This window comes from Ambystoma mexicanum, chromosome 9, assembly GCF_040938575.1.
Source record: "Ambystoma mexicanum isolate Mex_15411 chromosome 9, UKY_AmexF1_1, whole genome shotgun sequence".
Lineage (NCBI taxonomy): Eukaryota > Metazoa > Chordata > Amphibia > Caudata > Ambystomatidae > Ambystoma > Ambystoma mexicanum.
Genome location: NC_090931.1, coordinates 327,298,637 through 327,322,494, shown reverse-complemented (window position 1 = coordinate 327,322,494; position 23,858 = coordinate 327,298,637). Strand labels below are relative to the sequence as shown.

At 47.7% G+C, this 23,858-nt stretch overlaps 1 protein-coding gene across 2 annotated transcripts in view; it reads right to left on the bottom strand.

The window, feature by feature from the left end:
• Window positions 1–5,869: 5,869 nt before the first annotated feature.
• Window positions 5,870–23,858, bottom strand: part of EIF4H (eukaryotic translation initiation factor 4H) — a 262,498-nt gene continuing 244,509 nt past the window's right edge. For both annotated transcript variants that reach the window (XM_069614734.1, XM_069614735.1), the window contains one exon: window positions 5,870–8,459. In XM_069614734.1, the coding sequence (XP_069470835.1) occupies window positions 8,320–8,459 (140 nt within the window). In that variant the 3' untranslated portion in view covers window positions 5,870–8,319. The remainder of the gene's footprint in view (window positions 8,460–23,858) is intronic.

Here is a 23,858-nt window from a genome sequence, read left to right as displayed (position 1 = left end):
ATCCAACGACGACAGGAAATCGCCCTCCTCCAGTTGACCCAGGACGTGTTGGAGGGTGACCATCCGAAACTTCTGTGCCTTGACGAATTTGTTCAGTCGTCGTAGGTCCAGGATGGGACGCCATCCTCCAGTCTTCTTCTTCACGAGGAAGTATCTTGAGTAAACTCCAGAGCCCCGAAGCCTCTTTGGGACAAGCTCGATGGCGCCCTTCTTGAGCATCGCCTTTACCTCCAAGAGAAGTTGAGGGACGTGATGTTCTTTCCTGGCCACAGGGGGGACGCGCGGGCACCTCTTTAGAAACTCGAGCACGTGACCCTGGGCTAGGGCGTCCAGCACCCAACGGTCGGTGGAGATGGACTCTCACACGCTGACGAAGCTCGCCAGCGTGCCCGAACCCACGGCCGGATCAGTCCTTCGACGAGGCTTTGCCGCCTTGCCCTCCTTGGCAACGACGGCAGGGTCCGCCTGACTTGCCTCGTCCCCTGTAAGCTTCCTGTGACGACGAACGGGCCGCTTGACGGTAGGTGGAAAATCCGCCGCTGGAACCTTTGGAGGCACCCTGTTTGCCTCCGCCGCTCCGAAAGGGCGGCCGCCGTTGCTGGAGAACCCCAAGAGCCCGGGCCGTCTCCGTCTTGATGGCTTGAAGGGAATCGTCCACTGTTTTCCCCAAACAGGTTGTTTCCGTCAAACGGCATGTCCAAGACTCTGGTCTGCACGTCCTGACGGAAGTCAGTAGCCTTGAGCCATCCACGCCGCCTAAGGCACACGCCGTTGCCCAACTGGCGAAATCCAGTGTCAGCGATGTCCGTCGCAATCGTAATGGCGTGGTCCGACGCCACCTCTCCTTCCTGCAAGATCTCTAGGGCTTCCGCCCTCTTGTCTGGTAGGAAGTCCAGCAGGAGGGCCAGTTTGTACCACAACTCCCTGTCGTAGCGGGCTACGATAGCCAAGGCGTTGGCCGCCTTAATCGTCGTTGCGACAAGATGACTCTGCGTCCCATCGTGTCTAATTTCTTTCCCTCGCTGTCCGGCGGGGAGGTTGATGTAGAGGGCGCACCCCCCCCCCCGCTTTCTTCCTGGCCGCCGCGGAGACGACCGAGTCCGGGGTCGGCTGTGCCCGAAGGCACAAGGGGGCCGCGTCCAGAACCCGGTTCTTCTCGTACCGATCCCTTCTAGCCGGCGTCGTGGATGGGTTATTGAGGAGGGCGAGGCCCTCATCCCAAATATCGTCCAGTAGAGGTACAGCGAGGACCGTCTTCCTCTTGGTCTTGCGCTGTTGATAAAGGAAACCTTCCTTCTTGTCTTCCGGGCAGAGCTGGAAAGGCTCGGATGCCCTGGCGATCATGGAGTGAAACTATCCAATCTCGTCGGGCGGGGAAGCCCGGGTGGGAGGTGACGACGGGAGATCCTCGTCGTAAACCTCGTCGTCTGTACCCGTCGCGGCCGTGTCAGTCCCCGTATCATCCCCACGTGTCGTGGAGGAGGGCTGAACAGGGCGCGATGGCTGAAAAGGAGGTGTGGATGAATCCTTCTCTTAGGGGAGGGCTCCCAGAAGGGCCTGGCTCCGGGTCCCCCGTCAGGAGCGGTTCCTCCGTCGGTGGTAACGGCAGTCTCATCCTTATCTCCGAGCATAAGGACTGTATGGCCAACAAGATGGCCGCCGAGTTGTCTTGCGGCACTGGTTGAGGGAGATCCGACGGGCGATCAGGAGCCCCTCGGCATCCTCGTCGTCTTCCACGTCGGGGTCCCCCCCGACAGGATGGCCTTCTTCCACGCCAGAGCCGTGGCCTAGGACTTCGATCAGCTCCTCCTCAGAGGTTGAGGCCGAATCCACGACGACCTCCTGCCCCCCCTTTTTCTTCTCCGTCGGAGTCTTCACGGGGGCCCTGTCGATGGGCATGAAAGAGGACTCCCTCCGCGGTGGCAGGGAGATTCTGGGCCCCGGGGTCGCCACCACTGGTGTAGCCTCCACAGGCTGAGCCAGGGCCGCCGCGACCATCTCGATAGAGGCCTTGGCCGGATGGATCAAGGCCTTCACCACCTTAGGTGCGCTCACCGCCTTCTCCTTGGGGGGAGGGTCACCACCTCGCTCCCCCTCCGATGGGGCCTTGGGGCACGACCGGGGTCTCTCCAGGAGTTTCGCCGGGTGCACGGCCTTCCTCTTACCCGAGCCAGAGCGTTGGCTCGTGGTCGATGGCGCCGGGGAGGGTGCGCCCTGCCTGGCACCCGTAGAGCCCGACCGTTCGGCGCTCCCGGTGCCAGCGGACTCTGTGCTTGGCCTTCTGTTGGACCCCCGTCGCCGGGGCGCCCTCAAAGGTCTTAGAAGACCGCTCGGACTTCTTCTCGCCCGACGGGCTCTTTCCTTCCAGCCAGTTGGCGAGACGTTGATGGCGGTCCTTCATACTCCGCTCCGACATATTGCCGCAAAACGCACAGTCCTTCTCCACGTGAGTCTTGACCTCATGTAGGCAGTAAAGGCAAAGGGAGTGTTCGTCCTCCTTGAAGACATTCTGAAGCTGGCATCCAGGGCAGACCCTGAACAGCTTTCCGGGCGTCGAGCTTACCTTCTCCTGGGCCATGCCCGAGATGGGCCTGAGAAACTTCTGGAGTCCTCCAAAAGCGTGGCTAGACGAAATCTTCACCCTTAAGGGGCGTAGACGAATCCGACACGGGTCCCCGTTGATCGGATGAAGAAACGGTGGAGCTTGAGGCTCTTTTGACCGAAAGAGAAATTTTTAGAGAAAAAAACCTGAAAAAATAGCACTAACGCTCGAGAGCAATAGCACGAGGATCCCAACACTTGAACGTGCGGTAAAAATCTGAAGATGGCTGCCAGAGGCGGGGCTTAGGTAGAGGGCAGTCATTGGCTGTGGTCAGTATGACGGAGATCAGTGATTGGTTACTACTACGAAAGACAGATCAGAAACGAAACTGATACTGATTTTTTCTTTACCGAGGATTCCCAGCCTGACGACGGGGAATATTCATGAGCATGTGAATCCATGCCAGACCCCATGCTGTAGAAGTGACAGACCAGAAAGGAAAAGGGGGGGGGGAATGCATTCTACAAAGAAACAGAACCCCGGGCTGCACTCTCCCTACTGTATAGGCCTGGCCTGAGGGCCGAGGCCACACGGTCGACAGCGTCAACCGAAGCACCAGCTGCCGAAATCTGTAGTCTCCCGCATATGATGCAGAAGTAGTAGTCAAAGAAGGACAGCTGAAGACTAAACCACCAACAGTTGTGAACAAAACTATACATTTTGCAATGTACGAGCTCCGCATATGGCGACCGACTAGCTGGGTGGAAAAAACCAATCTGAGGGACCTCGACCCATGAGGGTTTTGGGTGCACTACACGTTATGTTAGGGATAGGGTTACAGGCACGCCCATGTCGACGTCCCCTTTTGATCCTCAAAAGACAAGATGCAATATGCCGCGATTAGATGTCAGACTATAAGCACAGATCCTTTTCCCATATATGTAAAAGAAGCTCTGTACATACCAGGTTCTCGCACCACCTCAAAGATGAATCCAGAGTGACTGGCACTGTATTTATCCAGATCTATTTCCCTATGTCAACGAGTATTGGTTTTGCAGACCTCCCAACCCCCTTAGTTTTACCATTGGCTCCAAATCCTGCTGCGCATCCATCCGCCTCCAGCTGGCTGTGTCTCAAACCTCATGATTAAGCTCAATGACAGAAGCTACTCTCGTGTTGACTAGGATTGGCTTTGATCGAAACTGCGGGGGTAGACCAGAAACTGATCTTACCCCCTATAACCATGGCAGGCCTTTGGCCTTTGTCTTACTTCGCTAGACTGGTACTTTTTCTTGGCTCTGCCTTAGGTCCCAGTGTTCTCCCAAAAACGGGCTTTAGATGGTGAATTTAATGCAATTATCACATCTATTCCAAGTGCATAGGAGTGAAGCAAGACTTGCAGTGCATCTAATTTTACTCGATTTTAGGGGGGGCTGGGGGAGAGCCACTGAAACTGGTTTGTAATTTGTCTTAAGCCTTTCACTCACTCCATGTAATGAATTTTAACACACCGATTCACTTTAGACAACCTCTCATCAAATCTAATTTCTGGTGTAGACTTCATTCAGACAGCAGTAGCATTGAAAGAAGCACAAACCAACTTTCTTCAGCTGCATAAACGCAGAGGCGCATGTGTAGTTCAATTCCACAAATTAACCAAAAAAATCTTTTTATAGTTTAGTGTTGCTAGTTCCATTCCCATTACAAGTCACACGTGTACCATTCCCCCCCACCACTACAATAAAATTAAAAAAAATAAAAAGCTTTCCTTTAGTTGCACAGCCCCATCCGCTTATAGCTTCATAAATCTTGAGAGTAATTCGTTTGGAGAACGCCCTTTCAATCTGAGGGAAGTGCCTTTATCCTGCGATGAGCCCTCACCTTTATATGGAGGGTTTAGACATGTGCCTAACATTTTCTCTTTTAGTTGTATGTCTGCAATGTTTAAGAGGTTGTGGAGAAGGTCCTCGACTGTTTGGAAATCCCTTTTCTCCCCAAACCTTCACATTATAACGTTAAGATTTTGTACTCAAACGTAGGTGTCAAATTAGCTTCAGTGATAAGGGCATTTGTCCTAAGGCCCTTTTATTGCTTTTACTGTGAGTTATGTTCAACTCTAAAGCACTCATTTGACTGTAAAGTTGCTTAATGTGAAATTCCAAAATAGTTACCTTTTCAGGTTATCTTTGCAGTCTAAAGCCTTCATTTATCCATTTACCTGCAACTATCCACCAGCCTTCTCACGAGTGAAGCCAAATCTGCTCTTCCAATGCTACCCCATAGAGCAGGAGTTTCCAGGCTTTGGCTCTGCAGATGTTCTGGACTACAACTCCCATCCGCCATAGCCAGTGTAGCTAATGGTGAGGGAACTTGGGAGACCATCTTGTGGTTGGAACTCTGAATACCCTTAAGATGTACGTTCTCACACTTTCACAAGAAGGCTGTGGAAAAAATATTCTGAACACTTAAGCAGAAATTGATGCAAGTTCCAAAAACAATGCATGCAAATTTAAATTGTTGAAATACCACAAGAAAAAGTGGACAATCATGAGTGGATAGCCCAATCAGACCCACAAGTACTTCAACCATAACCAGTGATGAATACCCGAGGAATACGAAAGCTGGGAACCTCATGACCAGCACTATTTCAATCGGGTGGAATAGTTAGAAGCTCAGGAATAAGCACAATAGTCATTGGTCACAAGCAACAAAATCCAAAATTCAAAGGATTCTGAAGTGAGCAAAGAAAAACCAGCAGCAACACAAGCTTTGCAAGAATGCTGAACGTTATAAGCGAAAGGCGAGGTGGAATCTGGTTAGGGCCCCACATGAGGGCAGTCTTCCACATTACTTTTTGCTTGGAACGTAAAAACATTACAATCTTCAGCTTTACAGGAGAGACAGAGCAAGTCTGAAGTAAAGTAGCTTGGATCATAGAAGAACCTCTTTTAAGCTCTTGTACCTATCCATCTCCGCACTAGGAAACCAAACACCCATAACATAAAATGTGCAAGTATAGAACATGCCCCGATTAAAAGGTTAATCAAATTCTGTAGCCTGATGTACTTGTTCATACAAGTACCAGCCCCAAATAAGCAAATTTAAACACGCACATACATATATAAACATACATATACACCTTTATTTGCAAAATAAATATTTCACAGATCTGTAAAGATTAAATTTCATTCTTTGAAGAGACCACATTCTGAATGAATGCTGGTCATTGGGCATTAAATAACGTCTCAATGTGACTTACTGCTCACCAAAGAAAGTTTAACGAATTTTCCCGTTTGCATTCTTTAACAAGCCAGAAATTGCAACCAATTTTCTTTATTTAAGGTTTTATTTTATTTAAAAGATTCACAAAATACCATATCCATAAATTTACTTTCTGTTCAGAAGCAGAATGTGTAAAGTGTTTGGAATTCTATTCTTACATTTAAAAGTCAACTGCCTTGAGCAGAATTGAAGGTTTAAGTGTGGTTTGTTCTCTTAAAAGCTTTGACATTGTCGATGTAGAGATCTGAAAGTATTTGTGTTTAGTATAGCTACACAAAGCATGTCTGTTTTACATAAGTACTAGTGTTAGACAAATGGTTCTCATCTCAGCAGCAGAGTAACAAAAAAAAAAACAAAAAAAAAAAAGCAGAGGAAAGAAAAGTTCTATAAAATTGCTGCGACTCTGCAGCACGGTGGGAGTGTGCCACGGCTGGGCAGCAAGGAGAGGGCACCATGCTCAGGGCTTTTCCAATTTGTTACACCTGGAAACTTTGTGGTTACAACAGATTTTGGTGTGCAAATGTTTTGAACCACGATAAAAAATATGCAGTGTGATTTCAGAACCTCATTTTAGCATGGTATACAAAAGCATTTACCTCAAAAATATTCCATTAATACAGACCAGGTTCTCTGCAACTGACATTTAAACCAATCTTGCTCAAGTTCCATTTGCGCCCGAAAACCGCGAAAATAAAAAGCACTAGACTGAGTCCTGCATGTATCAGAATGGACAGACACAAAATAGCACTCTGCAGGTAGTCACTATCTCACCATGTTACAGTTGTAAATTATCTTTTGGCATGCCACCGTACTGGAATATAACCTTTTTCTGGAAACTTTAATTACAGCCATCAGATTTAAGACGTTAGTGGCTGAATGAGGCACACTTTACCAAAATGAAATATGGTCTGCATAGCAGATCTATTATGGCAGTCCGTGCATGTCAAACCAAACGGTGCCAACAACCAGTACATTAAGGAAAGCCTCGTTAGGCCTACCTAGAAACATTTCCAACCATTGGCAGGTTTTGGAAAAGCAAGATATGGTTAGAATTGGACACTAGAATGCAGAGATTAGACACACCTTTGGCAATAAACAGCCCCATTCTGTGTGCAATTTAAGGATATCCACAATCACGCACTTTGAAAACAGGGCCAAAAAAAAAAAAAAAAAAAAGCACAGTGATGCCATTTCATGTTAACACTTCGACCTCCCTCCCAATCTCAGTTTAATAATCATGAAGCACTTTACTAGAACTATATGATCAACACTACTGAGGATTGCCAAGATTAGGTACAGTTCAATATGAATTAGTGGCATATGTAAACAAACTCTAGGGACTTCGTACACCCCCCCCCCCCCCAACTGTGACCAAAATTAAACAAAGGTCAGCTAAAGCAAAAGCTAGATACATCATAACGTATGCCTAAAAGAAGGCATACATGTAAAAAGGAACATCAAAGTGTACCACAAAGACACTTTCAGCAATACTCTATGTAAAACATAGAGGCCGACTACACAAAGTATAGAGGCTTGCTTAAAATGTTTCAAACGAAGCTTATACATTTTACATGAAAATAAGTGCATGCATGAATTGCTTCATTTTCCGTTTAACTCTTGAAAATGAAAAACACTTAGTGAAAAATTGCATCGGAAGATGCACCATTGAGGCCGTTTAAGGCTTTACAGCTTCAAACGTTTAACATGCAATTTATGTTACTGTGCCTGGCTCACCAGCTTCCCATGGTTTTTAAATCATTTATTTCAGACAGGTAATTTATTAATGGAAACGAGGCACCTTGTCCAGTAAGGAGTCTGGTGATTCCCGCACAGCTAATATAAAAGTCACCATATGCTTTTGGCTGCATTTCATGTGATCACACTAAGCTTATATTTCCTAAAAGTTTCAAAAGGCTTTAGAAACAAGAACACTGAAAAAGAATGCATGGAATCTAATAACTGTTGGAGACAGTACACCGTGTGCTTAAGAAAAGTAAAATGTCATGTTGTCGTCTTGCAGAGTCACAGCAATAGAGAACCAAACAAGTAAGCCAGAAAAGAGCACTGAAGTCAGAAGAAAAGAAATTAGAATAGACTTAATTTGCGTTTCTGAATTGAACAAAGAAAAACCTTTTGTTTTTTAAAAACGGAGGAAGTAAAGCAGCACCTTGGTTCAATTATCTCCACACCACTGGAAGCAGCTACGATTTCACCCTCACACTGTTGCTGCTGCTGAATGTTGAGAACTGGGATGTGGTGGGAGCAGGATAGGCGGAGGACATAGCACAAAGCAGGCACTAGATATAGGTAAGCCAAGAATGTACTAAAAACCACTTGTTAACAGTTGACATGCATTCACAAGCTGTGTTTTCAGTTTTTTCCGAGAGGCAGGTAGGGAGGGAGGAAACGCGTCAGGTCGCAGGAATAACTGCAGGGTTGACATTCCAGAGGGTGACTAGCTCTAGGATCTTCCACCCGTCCTTTCCAACACAAGCCTATTCTTCGTCCTTTGGCGCTCCTTCCACCCGAGGCTTTGCACCGCCAAAAATAGCAGAGTTAGGATTGGCTACTTGGTTGAGGGGTGTTGCAACTGTTCGGGGTTTGAGTTGAAGCCGAGGCCTTGCTGCTCTTTCCTCTGAAGATGCAATAAAAAAAAAACTATTAGAACCCTCAGAATCAAGAACAGATTTTTTTTTAAACTTTAAAGCTATTTAATCTGCGCCATTTCATTTGGCTTTGCAAATAGCCAAACAATGTAAAACACAACAGAAACAATATTCTTTGTTACAGTCCTCAATGGATATGTACTATTCAGAGTATAAAGTAGCCACTTACACTAAAGTACACCTCGAATGAACCTCTACAGACTGAAAGACTTCCCTCAAAAGAAACGGACTTCCAAATGTGTACTTGTACATACTTATGGATAATCTCTCAATCTGCGGTTTGACAAGAACACAGTAAAAGGGATATTCTGAAACAATTGCTAGGCAATCTTGCGTCATTGACTGTTCTGCGACACCACAGAGAAAGGACAATACCATCCTACATCAACATTTGATACAAAATAAGCTTTTTCTATGTTTCCTGGTAACCGAGCTCTAGAATACAGTAGGACAATGGTAAACGAATACATGGATTAGGAAAGTCTGAACCTGGCCAGAACGTTGGATGCCATCCAGAAGCAATGTGCAAATAAATGGTTGAAAGTCTCTGAATCGCCCGATCATGACCGATAGGACCATTATTCAGCACCCTGTACAGGGCATTCAAACACAGGTAAGGATTCATGCAGAATCATTCAAGCAAGACATTATCTGCTCATCAAAAGGGGATACACTCTTGACAAATATGCAGAGCAGCAGCTAAATTTAGTCAACGAGAAGAAATGGTTTTTGAAAAACACATGGGGATAATTCAGTCAAAGTGGAGGAGCACAAATAGGAAACTACAGCCTGCTATAATCTTAACAGGCTGTGCCTTATCCACATTTCACTTCCACTCCCCTGCTCTTGCACCTTCATCTGGGCCCTTCAATGCCATGAACTAGCGAGATTGACTGGCATTTAAGAGGGCATGGAAAGTAGGTCTCGAGAATATAGTTCATGTGCGATTTTGTGGCATCAAAAAGGTATTTGTTTTGCACACTTCAAACAAATTGACTCATGATCTCCAATATGAAGGAATGAACGAACTCAAATGGTTTTATCTTCTGCCTCTTTTTGTAAAAATCTATTGTTAGATTATAAACAAATAAATGTTTTTTATTGTTGGCACAATCTTCTTGGTTTTGCTGAATAGATGTCCATCTCCCTGCTGTAGGCATTCAACAGCTGTAAGGAAGACTTTTGGACCCTTCTGCCATTATATGCATACGTGTTTTAACTTGCTTGAATGCACGAAGATAGTGAGAAAAAAAAAATGGCTGCACAAAAGCTTTCCCAATTTGAGCATATATTCAACACATCAATGGCCTAAAAACGTGGCTATCCTGAAGTACAGTATAATCACTTAGCTACGTCAACTAAGTATATATGGAAATGTACTGTTCAACAGAACACAAAGGAGTTCTATGAACTAATCACGACCAATGCCGAACGCTCCTCCACCACCAAGTCCTATATGCCGTCATCCTCCACAGCAACTATGGTACATCCCCTCCAATTGAAAACGAACCATCAAACCCCTGGGACCAACAAAACACTTAACGGCTCTTCAGCTGGCACCCTAGCCTTCCATCTTCACCACACGCAGACCATACTCCTCCAGTTGCAGTCTTCTGCACTCCAGGAAAAACAGCCGAAAGACAGCACATACAAACCGGTCTCAAACAGTTCCTGTACAAGCACTGGTACTGGCATTGTCTGGGACTTGATCGTTCGCCTGTGTGTGGAAATCCCGAATATATAAAAGGCAGACTGAAGTGCCAATCAGAAGCAGGTCCCCTTATAAAACTCATCACTAGGTTTCGTTTATACCCACAAATGTCACAACAATCAAAATTTTGCTGAATAACAAATTCACCCAATAATAAAGGCGTTCGGAAATTAGGATTTTTCAGAACCTACCTGGTGAGGGGTTCCAAGAAGCAAACTTAAAGGTGCAACCAGATTACACTTCAGTCTTTGACCAAACTCTAAATGGTAAAGTAGCTAAGCAGTTTGGCTTAAACTGGGTATGTACACTGTGAAGTACATTGCAAAAAGAACGAGAGGGTCCACAGGTAGGAGTACAAAAGTATACTGGACATAAGTACCCGGGGGGGAGGGACTGGCAGCATCCCAAATCAATGACGAGGATCGGAACAAGGACATCAGACAGTAATTTGCCACCCTGAGCCTCTTCAAGGCTTGAGGCCGCATATTCCCTGCCGGGTAAGAAGGCAAGTGCCCTGCCCCTCTCCCCCTTCCACAGATTTCCTTCGCCCTCCTGCCCCCTTAGCTTTTTTTGGAGTGAATGCGCTGGGTGCACCTCTGTCTCGGGCGCATCTATGCTGCCATGGAAAGGGAGACAGGACTACATATAGTCCCTTCTCCCACTGCATGGCGGCCAACTTATTTGTTAACTTTTTTTTACTATTTTCAATGGCCGCCATGGAAATGGAATACTGATCTAGTTTTTCCTTCCCTGGCGGCCATTTTTTCCAATTGCGCCACACCTGAGCGTCTCGCAACTGTTGAAAGTTGCTTTTAGCACCCCGGTCCAACAGGCTGGGGTACTAATAGCAATAAGCCCCAGGGAGCAGCTGACGCCTTAGGACCGAGTACCTGAATGATAGAAAAGAAAAAAGACAGAAGTATCCGCGTGTGGAATTACATGGTCGAAGCCAAACCCAGGAGCGCTGGTGAATTCAGCCCGTTCCCATCGATGCAGAAAAGGGGACTGAGGTGTGGCGCCAGAGGGCGGAGTCAGGACAGCGCATGCACCCTGGGACGCACCCCCCCCACGCCTATAAATTTAAAGGGGGGAATAAGGTTTTTCTGGTGAAAAGGGTTCCGTCTCCCGTCCCTTGGAAGGGACGCCCATACAGTATGGAGGAAAGGGGACGGGACGCAAGATTAAGGCCCCGGCTCGGGGTTTATTGCTTAATGAGCAATCATTAAAAGGAACACCACAGTTTAGGTAACCTACCACTTTAGTTTACAGCATGTTAGTAAAAAATACACACTACACATTTTTGGGGAGTTCGATTAAGACCAATTTCCCAATATATAGGCTAGAATTACTTGGGTAACATGAGCACCACTTTATTAACAAATCTAGAGCTGGTCTTCTAATCACACTAGCATTTTGTTTCTGCTGCAGGTACTATTGACAATTTCTTGGCTGCAAAGTTCCAAGGGGTCCTTCAAATACGAGGGGGTGATTACCAGTCCTCTGCTCCTAGATGGCCAAACGGAGGACTCCAGTCCAAGGATCCACCACCTTTTATCTGGTAGTGTAGCTACTTTTAATTTAAGGGCTTTACACTCAATCGAAAACAGGGTCCTTAAACAAATGCAACATATCGACCGACTCACTTGCCATACCACAAGACAGGGAATCTGTGAGAACAAGTCTGTTAAGGAGATTTCATTTTTATGCTTCATCCCCTCTCCTAGTGAGAAACCCCCAGCTTATTCTGCTGTTTTCTGGACCCTTTTACTTGTATCCTGAATGAGTGGAGCCTTTTTCCACTCATTCATTCTTATGAGTTCAGGATGACAATGCATTACTCACCGTAAAAGCATTTCTGATGGCTGTATCTTCGATTCACATGCTGTGCATAGTCCGACATCCAGTGGTCACTGTGGAGTATTGCATGTTGTTTTTCATAGTCGAAAAGGGGACGTTGACAAGGCGTGTCTGCAACACTATCCCTATAGTGACGTGCATTGTACCCACAATCCCTCACGCGCCGAGGTCCCTCTGTGTATTTTTTCTGCCCTGAGGGAGCCTATTAGACGCGAGTACAGAAAAGAGAAAGGCAAGCATGTCCATGTTCCTTCCATCCGAGCGGGAAGGAAGGATGGGCGCATGTGAATCTAAGCAGATACAACCATCAGAAATGCTTTTACGGTTAGTAATGCATTGTCTTCTGATGTTTGTTAATCTGCTTTGAATCACATGCTGTGCACAGACTAGCGAGCAGTACCCGGAGTTGGAGGTGGGTTGTGAGAAGGAACAGTAGAAAATAGATGTCTTAACACTGCTTGCCCCACCTGGGAATCAGATCTAGAGTGGGCATCTAGACAGTGTTTTGTAAAGGTGTGTACAGAACTCCAGGTTGCTGCTTTGCAAATGGACTCCAGAGGGACATTTGCAATGAATGCTATGGGAGCCCAGTGCCTCTAGTAGAATGTGCTCTTGGCTTGAAGGGTAGTTCTCTCTTAGCAAGAGAGAAACAGAGTGATGCATTAGACAATCCATCGGGATATAGTGGATTTTAAAACTGCATCTCCTTCTCTTCCTGCTGCCACCGAGACAAAGAACTGATTAGTCTTTCTCAGAGGTCTAGTTCTTTCCATGTAAAACATGACAGCCCTGGGTACATCTAGTGTATGCAGGCTCTTTTCTCCCAAACTTGAAGGGTTCTGAAATAACATTGGTAGTTCTATTGGTTGACATGGAATTTAGAAATTATTTTTTGTGCAAACCTAGGATGTGTGCATAGAAGCACCTTATCCTTGTGAACTGTTACAAAGGGGTCTAGTATAGAGAGCGCTTGTAGTTCACTCACTCTCCTAATGGAGGTGATAGCTATTAAGAAAGCAGCTTTAAGAGTGAGGTTCTTAAGGGATGCTTTGGGCATGGGTTCAAAGGGTGAGCCCATAAACCTGGTAAGCACCACATTTAGGTCCCATCCGGGAGCTGGGTTAGCTATAGGAGGGTGTATTCTCTTTACTCCCTCCATGAAGGTCTTAATAACGGGGACTTTCCACCATGACACTTTGTGTTGAGAAGTGGTATATGCGGAAAGTGCAGCTAGATTAACTTTAATGGAATTAAAGACCAGACCTGAGTCTAATAAGTGAGTCAGGTAAAGAACAATCTGTGTGGGAGAGCAGTCAACTGGGATGTTCTTATCTCTACACCAGATGACAAATCTTTTCCATTTGCTGGAATAGCAGTAACGAGTGTTAGGTTTTCTAGCCTCCTTAAGAATGTCCATGCATCTTTGAGGGAGTTGTAAATGTCCAAATTCTATGACCTCAGGAGCCAGGCTGCTAAATTCAGGGTCTGGGGGCATGGGTGTAGTGTTCTGTCCTTGTCATGTGACAGCATGTTGTACGGGCAGGGAAGTTTCACTGGAGGAGATCGAGACATTTCCATAAAGTGAGCGAACCATGGCTGCCGGCCCCACATAGGGGCCACTAGTATCATGGTAACTGGTTCCTGGTGCACTATCTTGTTGAGAAGGCGAGTCGGTGGGCAGGGGGGAGCGTAAACAAAATTTCCCTGAACATGGTATCGATAAAATGTTCCCCTTGGATTGGTTCTGGGGGTACCTGGAGGCGTAATCTTGGCATTGGGAGTTCTCCAGAGTTGCGAAAAGATCAATTTCTGGGAATCCCCATTGTGTGAAGACGATGTCTTCTTGTAACTGCCATTCGTACTCTGCGGGCAGAGGGAAGTCTCTGCTGAGTTCGTCTGCCAGCAGATTGAGTTCCCCTGGTACATATTATGACAACAGGAACATGTGTTTGAGAGCCCACTTCCAGATGTTCTGGGACAGCTTGGACAGTCCTGGAGAGTGAGTGCCCCCTTGCTTGTTCAGATAGTACATGGCTCTGGTGCTGTCTGTGAGGACCATCACTGTCTTCCCTTGCAGGTGTGCCTGGAAAGCCTTCAGTGCTTTGAAGACCGCTAGCAGTTCCAGCAAGTTTATGTGTTTGGACGCTACGCTGAGAGTCCAAACTCTGAGCAGTCTGATGGGATAGGTGAGCCCCCCCCCCCATCCTGTGAGGGATGCGTCTGTGGTTAGAGTGGCCTCCACTGCGGGGGTGGCAAATGGTTTCCCCATTACAAGGTTTTCCTTGGACCACCACCGTAGCGAGAGAACCAAGGCCTGCGAACCCACCACTAGATCGTCGCATTGTCCGCTGGCCTGACACCACTGGCTGTTAAGCTACTCTTGCATTGGGCGCATGCGCAGTGGCGTGCGAGGTACCAAATATGTACATGACACCATCATTCCTAGCAAACGCATTGCTTTGCGCACTGTCACCTCTCGACCGGCCACATATTGAGGGATCTGAAACAGCCTATTTTGGACCCTCTTGTTGGAGGGGAAGACAAGGCCGTCCTTTGTTCAAATTAGAGCCCCTAGGAATTGTTTGATCTGGCTGGGGTCTAGGCGGGACTTCTCGTTGATGGAGAAGCCCAGTTGGAACGAAAGGTCTACAGTTTTTTGGGTATTTGAGAAGCACGTTTCGTAAGAATCCCGTTATGAGCCAATCGTCGAGTTAAGGGTATACTGGGATGGACAACCTGCGCAGGTGGGCCGCTGCCACTACTTTCGTGAATACCCTCGGCGCCGACGCTATGCCGAAGGGTAGCACTTTGAACTGGTAGGGTTTGCCCTCTATCAAGAACCTGAGGTATTTTCAGTGCGCTGGCAACATTAAAATATGAAAGTATGCATCTTTCATGTTCAGTGTTGTCATGTAATCTCCCTGCGAAAGTAGGGGGGGGGGATTACTTCCTGTAGGGTCACCATGCGAAATTTTTGAGGTTTGACGAATGTTCGCTGGGCGCAGATCTAGTACAGGGCGCATGGTTACGTCCTTTTTGGGGTACAAGGAAGTACACTGAATAAATACCTTCCGTTACCTGTGATAGAGGCACGACCTCTATTGCTACTTTTAGTAGCAGTAGTTCCACTTCTTGAAGAAAGGCAAGGTGTTCCGATGACAGGCATCCCCTTGGGGGACCGACTGAATTCTATACAGTACCCGTGGGCTATAGTTGACAATACCCATCGGTCTGATGTTATTCCCTCCCATGCTGGTAGGCAAGATATTAACCGGCCCCGACCGGCGATGCATGGGAGGGGACCCGGATCTTCGGGCATTTGGTGTTGCTAGCCGGGGAACCTCTGGGAGTGGGGACCCGACCTCTGCCCTTGCCACAGCGCTGTCCTCTTTGCCTGTACTGGCCACTAGTTCCGAGTAGAGGACCAGTTGCCTGTAGTGTACTGCTGTCGCTGCTGTTGGCGTTGCCCTTGAAAAAAGCGTTTGTTGCCAAATCCTCGCTTATTGGGAGGCCTTGAGATTTGGTCTAAGGTCTTGAGGGTGTCAAACTCGTTCTTTGCAGTCTCCAGTGCGTCGTCCACTGCCTACCCAAAGAGGTTAGACTCCTCTATTGGTTTGTTAATGAGTGACGCCTGTGTTTCTGGCTTAAAACCGGAACTGCGGAGCCAGACATGACGCTTCAGAAGAATTCCCTGCACTAAGGAACGGCCAGCCGTTTCTGCAGCATCAAGAGTGTTTTTAATGATGCTCTGGTTAACCAGAGTTCCTTCTGTTACTGTGACCAATAAGCGAGTTCTTAAGGGCTTAGGAACTTCCGAGGTCTTTCCGTAATTTTCCCCATTGGGCATCAGCATAGCTTGCCAGTAGTGTATTATTATTGGCAATTCTGGTTGAAAAAGCTGCAGAGGCTGTAATTCTTTTACTCAGGGCATAGAGCTTCTTTCCTTCCTTGTCTGGGGGTGCTTCGCTGGTTGACAGCGGAACCCCCGCTCTTTTCCTTGTGGTAATTACCACCAAGGAGTCCGGAAATGAGTGACCCCTAATGTATAATGGGTCTGAGAGGGAGTAAACAATTTTTCAATTCTAGGATTGGACCCTCTTACCAGTGCAGGTGTGGACAGCGATGGGAGTAATTCGTCTCTTAACTGAGGCGAGGAGGGGTAATGGTTTGACTAGTAGGAGGTTTTTCTGTAATGATCTTTTCCACAAAATCAGTATCGGGGGTAATTTCACCCGTTTCAATCTCAAAATGCGCTGCTGCCTTTCGAAGTAGCGCATTGAAGGTGGGTTGATCATCTATTGGTGATGGATTCCTGACCGGTGTGGTCTGAGGAGAGGGAAGGTTTAAGATGTCAGGGTCTGTAGACTCTGTTGGTGACTGCCAGGGCTGTGAGCCACCTTCATCTGGGTCTTCCTCGAAGAACCCCCACAGCCCCCCATGTCAGCGTTTTCCTCAAAACCTTCTGTTCCTAGGTTTTGTTGGTCTTCACTATTTAAGAACTCATCTTCCTGGAAGTGAAGTCATGTCCTCTTGGAGGAGGTAAAATAATCTAGGATATTTAGCCCTAGGGTCCTCCTGAAGCGCCTCCCTTGGTCTCTTAGGCGTTTTATTTTCAGGAGTGGACATAAATCTGTCCAGCTTGTCCATACATGACTGGAATCTCTCACCAGTCCAGTATGGTAAACCAGAATGGTCTGGAGGCGAAAAAGGAGGTCCCTCTGCCTCTATCCATCTAGGTCTGTCCCATAACGTCGAGGATAAGGTCCCTTCGCCTTCTGAGAAACCTTCTTGCAGGCTAGGGCCTTCTTTCGACGGCGGGAGCGGTCCCTGCCTTCCTTCTGGCATACTCAGCGCTTCCCTGGCCTTGTGTGCGGTTTTCGGCGTGTCACTCGCCGTCCGTTTCTGGCTGTCCTTGGAAACTATACGCGCCAAGCTCTTTCAAGATTACTTTCTCCGTCGAGGGTTCGTCTGGCATCGTGCTGGGCGGTGGCGAGTCTTTTTTGGCAATGATAGCGTTCTTACGTGGCGCATCGCCTGATGTTTTGGTGGTAGTGCCCTTGTCTGCAGGTAGCCCATTCGCTAGTCGCGGTGGCGGGGAGGGCTTGCGACCCTTACCGTCCGTGGAGGTCGCCGGTAGGCCCGGCATCTCCATTGGTGCTAGGGCTGTCTTCGACGAAGACGTGCCGTGGGTTGTGTGCTTATGTTTGTGTGTTCTGTGTTCGTCAGTGTCGCCAGGGTGTTCATCCCCATAAGCAGGGCGTGAGCCGAGCTTGTCGGGGCCGGGGACAGACGAGGAGCGGGACTACTCCCTAGAGGGGTCTACAACCTGCGGCGCGGAGGTCAGGTTATCACTATCCTTGTCGCACTCGGCGGCAGCGGGTGAGGAATCAAACCTAGACATAGCGTAGGCTGCCCACCTTTTGACCCTGCGGTCCTTTAAAGTCTTAGGCTTAAGAAGCTTACAGGCCGCACAGCCGTCCTCTTTGTGGTCGAGGGGCAAGCAACGGTTACACCGTTTGTGCTCGTCTTTCCAAGTGAATTTGCCTTTGCAGCGCGGGCAAAACCTAAAGGGAGTCCTCTCCATAGCTGAGGATACAGTTAAACGTGATAATGACCCCGAAGGAACGTGAGTGCAAAGAGAAAGGCATTCTCAGAAAGAAGAAATGTCCCACGACCCCACTCTCCCTACTGTCTTAGGCTGGCGAGGCCAGGCCACGTGTTCGGCAGCGCCGAAGGATCACCTCTGTCGAAGTCACCGCTGAAGTTATTAGGCGGTGAAACAGCTTCTCAGCTACGACAAAGGAGTGTTCTAATGTATATGTTCTTAAATAATAACCAAAGGGTCGAGTAAATGTCTTTGCAATTTCTCTCGAGGAGCTCAGTGTAAAGGCGACCAATATCTGGGCGGAAAAAAACAATCTGAGGGACCTCGACGTGTAAGGGATTGTGGGCACAATGCACTTCACTATAGCGATAGTGTTAGACATGCCTTGTCGACGTCCCCTTTTCGACTACGAAAAACAAAATGCAATACTCTGCAGTGACCACTGATGTGGTCCACAGCATGCGATTCTAAGCAGATTAACAAACATCAGAAAGAGAGATACAAATACTTGACATCCCCTTCTCTCTGCTCCTGTGACCATATTAGTCACAGCCAACCTTCTAGTTACAGCTGGTGGCAGTGGACGTGTTCTGCCAACTATTGTGTTTTTCTACCAAAGGCTATGTTCATAGTCCTCGATCGTGCACAAACGTGTCAAAGTACTAACTTTGTGGCGCCTTTCTTATTTCGCCATTTCTAGCATGGTTGCGCTTTGTTAGCCCATCTACTATTCTAGGAAGGGGTGGTGTGAGCGCTTTGTTATTGGCAGGAACCATTGGGTGTCCCTGCCTAGGCTCCAGTGTGTTTGTGAAGGCAAGATGTAGGGGAGGAGTTTCGCTCCCCTACCCTTTGTCTGCCAGAGTGCCTGAATGGAATCAGATCTGACAGCCACCCAGCCCCTTCTGTAAACTTCTGAGAGAGATTGCAGAGGAGTGTGCTGAAACTGAATAAAAGGTGAGGTGAAAGCAACAAGTTACCTGTAACTATTGTTCTCCAGCATAGGTCTGGCATGTATTCACATGCTCATGAATATTCATTCAGGCCAGGAATCCTCTCCAAGTGAAACATTTCTTTTACCAACTGTATTTCTCCTCTAAGCCAATCCCTGAACTCGGGTGTCATACTGCCCCCAGCCAATGGCTGCCCTCTCCCTAAACCCCTCCTCGGTCAGCCATCTTCAGATTTGGTAAACACGTCAAGTGGCAGTATGACCTAGAAGAGTCGCAGGGGGGGGGGGGGTTTGCATGTGAATCCATGCCAGACCCATGCTGGAGAACAATAGTTACAGGTAAGTAACGGGTTCCTTCGCCAGCAGGGGGTCTAGCATGGATTCACATGCTCATTAATAAAGAATACATAGCAGTACAATATTACAACCACCACTGGAGGTGAACAGGCTCAACTTCAATCGAACAGGTTGCATAGCACTGCTTGGCCAACCGTGGACTCCTCTCTGGAATACCATGTCGATGCAGTAGAATCTTGTGGAGGTGTGCGTGGCCCTCACGTAGCAGCCCTGTAGATATCCAGCAGGGGCACACCAGACAGGAACGCTGCTGTTGCAACCACCGCTCTGGTGGAATGGGCTCTCAGACAGCCGAGCAGCAGTCTGTTTGCCAACCGATGTGTGCGATACAGCCAGAGAGCCACCTGGAGATGGAAGCCTTGGACAAGGCCTTCCCATGGTTCACAGGACCGAAGTTCACAAAGAGCTGAGATGTCTGGAAACTCCTTGTGCAGGCCACAAAACCTCAGCGCTAAGCCACATTGAGCAAGTGCAAAGTCCTTTCAGCCGGCGACAAACCTCAGAAAAAACACAGGTAACCACAAGGGCTCGTTTAGATTAAAGTCCGACGGCACCTCGGTCATGAAGGAGGGGTGCGTCTGCAGCACCACCCTCGTCTCATGGAAATTCAAGTCAGGTGGTTTACAGGAAAGGGCCTGGATTTCCCCCACTCGTCCTGCAGGTGTGATGGCCACGAGAAAAGCTGTTTTCCACGACAAAAACTTGAGTAGTGCAGAATGCAGAGGCTCGCACGGCAGTCCCATGAGCCTAGTAAGCACCACATTGAGTTCCCACGGCGGGGGCGGAGACTTCACCAGCAGGAGCGAGCGGAATAGTCAATGATGGTCGTCCTAGGGATCTGGTGTAGCGGGATATCGCCGCCAGATTAACCTTGGAGGCGTGGGCCAGTCCCGATTTGGCCAATGGCAGCAAATATGGAAGCACCCGAGGAGCCTTGACCCTCAGTGGGTCGATCTTCTGGGAACACCACCAAATGGCAAATCTCTTCCACTTGAGTCTGTAGCATTTCAAAGTAGACTATGTTCTAGCCTAGGCGAGAACTTCCTTGCAGTCCACCGGGCGATCGTAGCCACCGAATTCTAGCACTGCAGGAGCCAGGCCTTCAGGTTCAGAGACCCTGGATCGTGGTGAAGAATGGCGCCTCCTTCCCGGGCGAGAACAACCGCGGCCACTGGCAGCTTGACTGGTGATGCCGTCGACATGCTGAGAAGGTCTGGGTACCAGTTCTAACTCGGCCACGCTGGTGCGACGAGGATCATCCGGCACCAACACTGAGTAGATTGATGACTCGAAGTAACAATGGCAACAGAGGGAACGCATACAGAAAGAGGCTTTCCCAAGGAAATGAGAATGAGACCCCCATGCTCCACTGCTGGGGAAAACTGCTGGCAAACCTCCGGCACTTGGAGTTTGTCGCCGTCGCCAAACAAGTCTATCTGGGGATTGCCTCATTCGTGGCACAAGCAAAGTTCCCTGCTTAAGAGTGTCGGCGACTGTTCTCGACCCAATGCCAAAAGTCCTGCGCCTCTTTGTAGAGCGCTGGGGACCCCATGCTTTTTGATGTAAAACATTGTGGTGGTATTGTCTGTGAAGACCTGCACCACTTTTCCCTTGAGGGATGGCAGGAAGAATTTGAGGGGCCCAAAACAGCCTGTAGCTCCAGCAAGTTTATGTCCAACATCTTTTGCTCCGGCAGCCACAGACCTCTGTCGTAAAGACTTCCAGTGTTGGCTCCTCATCCCTCCAGGGAGGCGTCCGTCTTTAAAGTCTCCTGATGTGGTGGGCCATGGAAATCTGCACCTACGGTCAGAAGAAAGTGCACGTTCCACCATCTTATCGCCCGACGGAACCCCTAGTCGAGAGCGATCTTGTCCGGAAGCTTCCGGACACCTGAATCCAACGGGCGTTGTGGAACTACTGCAGTGGTCGCATCCGTAGCCTGCAGAGTCGGATGAGATAAATGCATATCATGGCGAGCAGCCTTGATGGCCCTCACTGTGGTGATCTTCAGAGCCAGCAGCCATTGCACCTTGCCCAGGATGGCCGCCACTCTCTCCACCGACGGTGAAGAGTGTGGCGGCCATCCTGGTACAAGTCTGTACTAGACAGTTTCTGGTAGCGGAGCCGAGCAGCCAGGCTCATCTCAAGAGGGAATGTGAGCTGTAAGGATGTTACACAGAGGTCTACAATCACAAGTATACAAATAAACGTACACTCAAGGTTTCTTCGTTAAACACATTAATTTATTCAACAGTCAGTTATAAAACATTCAGTAGGAGGCACAATCTAGATCACAAAGATATACTTCAGTACTTTACACAGTAAGAGTCTGAAGCATTTAAACTACGTTGACGGAGGAGCAAAATGGCATTCAGAGTACTTTGAAGTAGGAACAAAAAGGCATAGGTTAATAAAAAGAATATTACAATTACTTTTAGACAGTGCAAATAGTTTGAGTTCACCAGAGGAGCCAATTCAATACAATAGGTTAGGCCAAAGTCAATGGCCTGAAGTCTTGTATAGGATAAAGCAGTTCTGGTAACGGAAAAGTCTTTGCCAAAGTTCTCAGAAGTAGTTCGTAAAAGAAACATTCATATGTTGGGTCACAAACTGACTAGGCATGGAAGTTGCCAAAGTTCCAAGCACTTTTGCAGTGAGGTAAATTCTCTCCGTCAGGTTTTCACAGTACCTTACAATGAAGACAAAGATGCAGCTGAAGACTTCTGATCCTGGCAGTTCCTGCAGATCTTGCTGTTCCTGAGCCTAAGTCGTGGTGACAAGAGGGAGGACGTTGAAGGACTCCTGCACTGGGACTGGTCAAAGGTGGCACTTGGCAAAACTTCAATTCCGGTAGCTGTAGTCAAGCACACAAACTGGTGTCCCTCTCCCTGGTTATTTGGTTTCCTGCAGCACTCTCAGGAAAATACAACCAGCTCCAAGAATGGTATCCAGGTGGTTTATGAGTTGATTTGGTCCCACCAACTCCAAAAGGGAGAAGTCGTCCTTGCAGGGCTTCTTTGTCGAGATGAATTTAGCAATTCAGACCTGCAGCAGGGCTAAACCCGGCAAACCAAAGGTCCAGGAGTTGCAGCAGCCGTCCTCTTCCAGCTCGTCTTCGGTTCGTTCGTTCGTTCGTTCCAGTGGTCGACTGTCTTCCGGTCCTGGAGACTCGCCTTTTAAAACAGTCTTCTCCCATTCATTCCAGCAGAGCTGCCACTCACCCAGCAGGGTGGCGGTTGGGAAAAATCATGGTAGTTTGTTGTAAAACCACTGCCACCATCCATTTCGATAGGAAAGGGTAGCATTTGACTGCTACATGAGTATCTAGACAGGGGTTACTAGGTAACCCCTCCAGCACTCTATTGTAAGATTGGGTGTGCTGTGTCTAGGAATTTGAAAGGACTAGTAAAGTCAATTTCACTTTACTTTCTCTGGGAAACAGTTTATTCCAGAGAAGTTATTTAAACCTTGGGAAAGCCTGAAAGGCTTCCCTGTGCCACTGCACTGAGGGTGCTGTGTAACACATGAAAAGATGCCTATGGAGTTCTTTTAAAACTCCATAATCAAAGAACACAAATGTAAAACACATCACAATACATGAGAGAGTGGGGGAAAAAAGGCTCACACTCTTTCCAGGTAAAAAAAGAATTAAGTCCTCAAAATCCGGCAAGGTTGTTGGTGGTCTCTAAGGTGAAGGGAATTGGCACATTTATGAGAATTCTCCTCAACAGCTTTCACCGTCAGAACTGGTTCCTTGTCCTGCTTGGCCTTGGTGGCCGTTCCAGATAGCTTGTCCTGAAAGGACAGCCCGCCCCCTGCACACACCCCCCACCAGCCCCCCAAGTTTGAATGCATTAGGTAAGATTCTATGCAACAACCCTGTGGGAGACTACACCAGCCTTATATTCAACAGTCAGTTTTAAAATGAGCCTTTAGAAGGGAGCAACATGCAACACTTATATATACTTCAACAATACACTCCTTCAATTCTTTAAAGTAGAACCCTTTTGGGATGGCCCAATCTATCCCTACACCCTGAGGTGACTTCAATAGTTAGGACACTGGATATTAATATATCACTTTTCACACTTAAATGGTAATACTGAAGTGTTGGCAAAATGGAAACCGTTAGGGGAGGAAACAAAGGTTAACAAGTTTCTTAAACAGGTAAGCACTACTCAATCCCGCAATGAAATATAGGTTAACCCTTTCCCAGCTATACAAGTAAGCTATGTATGACTTTTTGCAGGGACAGATCAACACAAAGACAGAGGGTAAGAAAAGTCTTCAGGACAGCCAATGGCAATTTAGCAAAGTCTAGGGGAGCTGAGTCACTTCTTGAAGCACAGAAGTATTGCACAAATTTAAAGAGAGTTGTATTGTAAAAAAATAAATAAATATTAAAAAAAAAAAATCACTGTTGGGATACAAGCTGGGAGGCTTGTGGAGAGCAAAGCTGCAAGCAACTCTCCAAAGACCAGCCAATGCAAGTCTGCAGTGAGAGCAAGTAAGCTACATGAGAGGTAAGTACCTCTAGTTTTACAGTATATTGAGTCTGAATAAAAGGTTCCAGCTGGCTTCTGTTCCTGTTGTAGTCCTGCAGATCCTGATCCTGGACCTCAGTCATGGAGACAAGAGGGAGGACGTCTGGGGACTCCTGCACTACGGTTGGTAGGTCGGCGGCAGCAATGGGTACAATTCAGATCAGCAGCACTTAGCAGTTTGAGCTACTGGCAAATAGCACCACTGCGGTTCTTGGACAACTTGTGGACTTTCCTTGCTTCTGAGGTCCAGCACTGTTGAGGTGGCTCACGCTTTGTTAGTCCTGCTTAGAGGGAGTCTAGAAGATCTTCCTGGAGCTTGGGTCCGGCTTAAAAGCGATGCAATCG